This window comes from Glycine soja, chromosome 17, assembly GCF_004193775.1.
Source record: "Glycine soja cultivar W05 chromosome 17, ASM419377v2, whole genome shotgun sequence".
NCBI classification, from domain to species: Eukaryota; Viridiplantae; Streptophyta; class Magnoliopsida; order Fabales; family Fabaceae; genus Glycine; species Glycine soja.
In genome coordinates, this window is record NC_041018.1 from 9,566,655 (window position 1) to 9,572,962 (window position 6,308).

General features: G+C 31.5%; 1 protein-coding gene across 1 annotated transcript; it reads left to right on the forward strand.

Annotated features, from left to right (window-relative positions):
* The first annotated feature begins 1,461 nt into the window (after positions 1-1,461).
* On the forward strand, positions 1,462-4,793 carry LOC114392265 (protein PGR). Its single transcript, XM_028353325.1, has 5 exons — positions 1,462-1,712; positions 1,811-1,924; positions 2,329-2,551; positions 3,996-4,250; positions 4,460-4,793. The coding sequence occupies exons 1-5, from the start codon at positions 1,555-1,557 to the stop codon at positions 4,589-4,591; spliced, it is 882 nt and encodes a 293-aa protein (XP_028209126.1). The 5' UTR covers positions 1,462-1,554; the 3' UTR covers positions 4,592-4,793.
* The last annotated feature ends 1,515 nt before the right edge of the window (positions 4,794-6,308 follow it).

The window sequence follows — 6,308 nt, forward strand, 5'->3', positions numbered from 1 at the left end:
ATACGGACAAACTCATTTATTTTAAAAAATGTTGATATGATTTATTTGTTTAAACCTATCATGATTGATTTAAGCAAATGTTATATTAAAAGAGTAATTAAGATAATTAATATATTCAAGTTACTAATTAAGGTAATTAATATCATGATTTGAAGATTTAATTATTTATTTTAAAACGTTGAATATACATTATAAATAGTTTAAGGAAAAAATAAATAAATTTTTATCTTATCTTCTTATCTATCTATATATATCACATGAAACAGGATTGTTAATTATGTCTGTTTGCACACATGATAAACAATGGTGAAATTAAGTCACATGTAATTAATTTATGTTTTCTTTTAAAACAAATAAAATAAAATTCAATCAAAACATGAAAAGAGAAATAATTAATTTATTTTGAATTTTTGTCTCAAGTATTATGTTATATTTTTAGGAATCACAGGAGTATTGTTACTGATCCATAATAATATATCTTCTCATTTAATATTTTTTTAAAAATTAATAATAAAAACAAACTCATTTACTAAAAAAAGGTTGGTATCATTTATTTACTTAAATCTACCATGATTGATTTAAACAATTAATATATTGAAAAATTAATTAAGATAATTAATATATTTAAATTGATAATTAAGATAATTAATATCACAATTTGAAGATTCAATTGATCTAAGGGTAACATAAATAAATTTTTATTCTATTTGCTTACTAATGTGGCATGGATACTTAAGGTATCTGTAATTTAAATAACTTTAATTATATATAAGTTAAGTGGTTCTTATATAATTTTAGTATAGATATAAAAATTTATTTATTTTTATTTTTAATATAAATATGTTTTATAACTATCTGTTTTTTTTAATATAATAGTGTGCTTCAAATTTATTTTTTATTTTTATTTTTTAACGGGTAATATAAGTATAATTAAGATAATTAATATGAGTATACGTGCTGGACACATGATGTTACACTAATTCATACTCAAAATACATGTATAGAAACCAAATTCTTTTTTTGCACAAGTGTATTATTTTTTATGGAATACAACCATATTTTAATTGGATACTCTTTTATTAAATAAATATAATTATATAATTAAAATTCAAACTCAAAATACATGTATAACCAAATTATTATTTTCACAAGTGTATTATTTTTTTTATGGAAAACAACTCTATTTTAGTTGGATACTCATTCATTAAATAAATCTAACTATATAATTAAAATTCACACTCTGAATTATTAATTATTTTTTTGTACACGAATTATTTATTATTTAATTAAACTAAAACAATTTTATATCAGATAATCCGCTGAGTGATATTCTAAAATCTAAAATTCATTTTTTCTTTACTTTAAAAAATATTTCACCAAATAAAAAATTATTAACAAATAACAACAATTAATTAAGTGCCCAACGGAAAGTGGCTACTACATGCTATAAGTATAACCGAGTCAAACATTTCATCAAGCACTTACAGTTACAAACTTACAGTTACACTTGTGTGCTCTAAAACGAACTCTCTGAACTTCACCAACGTGATTCGCATGGCGATTTCCAATTCAATGGACTTTCTTCAACTCTTCATTGCTGTCTTCATCGCGTTCTCAATCGCATTCAGAGCTCACCGAAAAAAATCCCTCAGCACTTCTGGCGCAATCGCTGGGTTCTTCGTTATGGCCCTTCACATTTTTGTGGGTTACAGGTAATTCTTCTTCTTCGCCCTTCTTTTCTTCTCTGCTTTTGGTTCTTGGGTGTCCCAAACTGTAATCTTTTTGGTCTTTTCGTTTGTGGGTCGTGAAGGTTTGGGGCGATGCTGCTTGCGTTCTTTTACTCTTCGTCCACTCTCACAAAGGTAGGAGAGGATATAAAGCGAATAGTTGATCCTGAATTCAAAGAAGGTGGACAAAGAAACTGGTGAGTTCTTTCTTTCTTTTCTGTTCTGCTTCAAGATTTTTGTTTACGAATCTTTTTTTTAAGGTCACGTGGGGTTTGATGTTCTTGTTAGCTAGAAATGATTGTGTTGTGTATAGATTTCAAACATGAAAAAAGGGAATTGATTGCGTTCATGCAAAAAATGAATGATTGTGTCCATATTTGGATGGATTCTTTGATTGAATTATGGATATGATGATTGGCATAGTTCTTTCGTGGAGTTTAGTTTGGTGCCATTGAATTGAGGGGTTTTTTTTTCATACAATCTTTCACATAAAGCTTATCCTTGGAATTTTGAAATTTCACCCCATTTTTATGAGGACACGAAGTTGACCCACACTTGGTTTTTCTTTTCCTTTTGACTAAATTTCCTTTGCTTTTTTCAGGATACAAGTTCTGGCCAATAGTGGCATTGCCTCGGTTCTGGTCGTAGCTATATGGGTACTCACCGAAGGGAAGGATAAATGCTTGAACTCTGAAGAGTCACCTCTGATCACTGCTCTCATTGGTGCTGTTATAGGCCATTATTCCTGCTGCAATGGAGATACTTGGTCTTCGGAGCTTGGAATTCTCAGTGATGAGAAGCCTCGTCTAATCACAAACTTCAAGGTGAATAATTGCTTGGTCAAGGTCCTGTATTCTTGGTCCATTCTATCCATATTTGGTGTTCTCTTATTTAGTTCAACTTAAACACAACTTTAATGCAATTGTATCAACCAGAGGGTTTGGTGTTTAGTTTGTCGCAAACATTCATGAATGTTTGTCAAAAGCCTCTTGAATTTTCTCAATTAATGTGTTTGGTAATACTTCAAGCTTCATTTTCCCTGTAATCTCAGTCCTTTTTTTAGAATCACCCTTGTTCACTTTTTGATAGAAAATCAATTTTGGTCCATCATTAACCAGGAAGAATGGACGCATCAAAGTATTCATCATACCCGTGTCAGACACATTCCCTTATTAAAACACAAACGGACACTTGGATACTTCTAGCTTCATTTTGCAGTTTTATTAACTAATGCTAACTTTTAAAACATTGGTTCTCTCAATTAAAGTTTTGTACTTTTATGCTAATTTTATATGTTGCACTATAGCCATGTCATTTCTTACAATTTCTAAAACTTGCCATATCCCTAGGTCCATGTTGTATCTTATCTGTGCCAATGTTGTATCCATGCTTCCTAGATCATTAATATTTTGGCTATCAATTCAGTTTTCAGTAGACCATTTTTTACAATCTAGTTGCTCGCTGATCAAATCCACCCCTATTCCATGAACCACCACCTGTTTGTGAGAATGGTGGAATGTGACCAAATTTAGCCTCGCCTTTAATATATTATTTGATATTTGAATAGTCTTTACAAGGCTAAGTTTAACTTTATATTAGTGATAAATTGCTAAATTGGGTGGCATGTACAAGCTGGACACTGTGATGCTGCATAGGATTCTAATGATGACAGATAGTTGTGAGGGATTTAAAATGTTTCACTTGATAGGTTAGGGACTAAATTGAGACCAAAAATAGGTTAGTGAGGGAAAATAGGATTTTTTTTCTTCTTCAAAATTTCAAGCTATAGACAATTTATCAAGTGATGGAAGTGACAGTAGTAGTGATGGCTATCCAATGGTGGGGTGGGGCATTGGGAGGGCTAGATCATTAAGGGTGAGCAAGGATGCCACTTTACAATGTCAGTAGCATTCACATTCCTGGGTAATGTGACAACCTTACCCAAAATAAGACATGAATAGGGAAGTTGCATTCCTCAAAATGACAAATTCTTGATTTTGTTTTGAACTTTGAACCACTAAGGGGAGTTTAACATTGATTCTGAGCCTCCCTAAAATTTTCCTCACATTCTGTTCTTATGTCTTATTCTGTGAGTATCTGTGTAAAACACATGGCTACTTAGCTAGTGTTACCAAACTCTGCCTTGAAATACCATGCTATGACAAGTGGCTTATTACATCTGTGGATCTTTAAATAGAAAATTCAAGTAGAACGTTGCTACTGAGTTTCAGAAATTGTGGTTACAAATTTGTTTCTTGTGATGATCAGTTTGTGAAGAAAGGTACAAATGGTGGTGTGACAAAAAGAGGACTTCTAGCAGCTGCAGCAGCTGGAAGTGTCATTGGACTGTCGTTTGTTCTTTTGGGAATCTCAGCTACCAGATGTGAGGGTAAGGGTAGTACAGTTCTTAAGCAACTACTGGTCATACCCATCGCCACCCTTGCAGGACTATGTGGAAGTGTCATTGACTCTCTCCTGGGTGCAACATTGCAATTCACCGGATTTTGCTCCATTCGCGGCAAGGTAAATTTACGTACACTGCCTACAAAGGATACTTTCTCTCCTATTGGCATAATGCTTGAATTCCTATATTGCATTGGGAGTTTGTTGAACAAATCTCCATGCAATATCCAATGATTAATAGTGTAAGAGGTACCATAATATAAGACACCACATAACTCTCCTATTTTAATTCTTAGATATCTGATACCTGAAATTTCTCACTTTTGCAGATGGTTGGAAAGCCAGGACCAACAGTTAGAAGGATTTCAGGTGCCAACATTCTTGACAACAACGCAGTGAATTTCGTATCAATACTGTTGACCTCATTTTTTACTTCAATCGCTTGTTTGTACATTTTCTGAATTCATCACAAGAAGGGGTTATGCAGCCAAAAGGATCCAGAGTTCGAAACCTTGTAATTCAGTGGAATTAGACCGTTAGTTGTTCATATATTGTTGTATTCTCATTCACCAATTGGTAAAGTGGATTACATCAACAATAGAATAAAAACTGTATCTGGTTCTTGAGCATAAATCAATCGTATGTTTTTTCCGTTTAGGAGAATGATTACGTACATGGCATTTTTAGTATCTGTCTGACAGTTCGTTATTAAGAGTCAATCCCTAATGACCTGATGACACTGACACGTGCAAATTGATTTTGTTGTCAGCAATTTTTCATTTCACTCTGAATATAAAATATAGATAAAAGATAAACAATAGTTGGAAGTGAAAGATTCAGCTATCCCCACATATGAATCATAGTCATTGTGTTGCAACTAATGACATGCCTTTTAGGGATATATTAGCAAAAATACTTTTTTATGTGATAATGAAAACTATAAATATTAACTATTAGATCTCGTTATATATATTTTTTTAAATGTGAGTCTTTTTAAAGTCACATAGGTTATCATGTAACTTCAATTATTGACTATTTATATATGATTACATACTTGTAAATCTCATTCACACATACACAAAATATATTCTCACAAGATACTCTACCATTTCATATGATTATTAATTGAAATATGGTACCTTTTTAACATGTGGCCATGGTGGCTCAGTGAACCATTTCTATCACAGATGGATCTAGTTTTTTTCTTTGTGCTCTTTTTTTTTTTTTTGGACTAAACGTGGATGGATCTAGTTAACAATTAACACAATCTGATTGCAGGAAACATCACCTGAATAATAATTTGTAATAATAATCTGATTGTTAATCCAAATGAATCATAAAGATTATAAATTCTTATGTTTATTAGTAGGGATAATTTTTAAAAATTTTAAAAAAGTGTTGGGTGCAGAAGAAATCTACGACTGAAAGAAAAGGCCCTGATTTGAATGAGATAGGACTAAAAAAAAATCCATAAGATTAGAAGGCCTGACACAAAGGTTAGGCAGGGTCACAACGTGATACTACTTGTTAGAGGCATCATTATCGTGCTCATTGTAATTGTATTGTATGATATCGTTGAGACAAAGTTGATGGGGTCCGTCTCTAAAAGACCTGCCTCCAACGGGTCGAGTTTTGCGTTTCATGTTTGAACAACTCAACATCATGGACGACTCGGGAACAAAATAAAAAGACCGAAACCTCTAATTAACATTCCCAACTAATTTTTGTTATGTTTTATGATTTTATCCATGTTAGAGAAATAATAAATTATACGACTATATTTTCCAAAAATACTTACTATAAACAATCGTAATCAAGGTTGTATCTTCTAAGTCGATAGTCAAGGATTGTGTTTTTTAAAGCGTTGAGGTTACTGAAATGACTTTCCTTTCTAACAAATCTTTGTTCGCACACACTGTTAAGGATAAATTTTAATACACGTTTTTATCGGGTAAAAGTCATATGCATATCTGTGTCAAAAAAAAAAAAGAAGAAGTCATATGCATCTCACTCACTAAATATTGTGAGTTTTATATCTTACTTATATCTTATTCTATATATTTCATTCGTTATTTAATGAATTTCATGTGAGTTTTACGTAACAATAAAGATTGTTTTGCTAATCTTTTTCATCGGTAAAAAATATATACTTCTATTTCTATCTTTATTCGATTGTCC

Excerpts from the sequence above, each read along its gene's own strand:
- LOC114392265 (XM_028353325.1), top strand. The coding sequence starts at position 1,555 with ATGGCGATTTCCAATTCAATGGACTTTCTTCAACTCTTCATTGCTGTC. Across the intron at positions 1,713-1,810 it reads CACATTTTTGTGGGTTACAG|GTTTGGGGCGATGCTGCTTG; the intron begins GTAATTCTTCTT and ends TGGGTCGTGAAG. Across the intron at positions 2,552-3,995 it reads GTCTAATCACAAACTTCAAG|TTTGTGAAGAAAGGTACAAA; the intron begins GTGAATAATTGC and ends TGTGATGATCAG.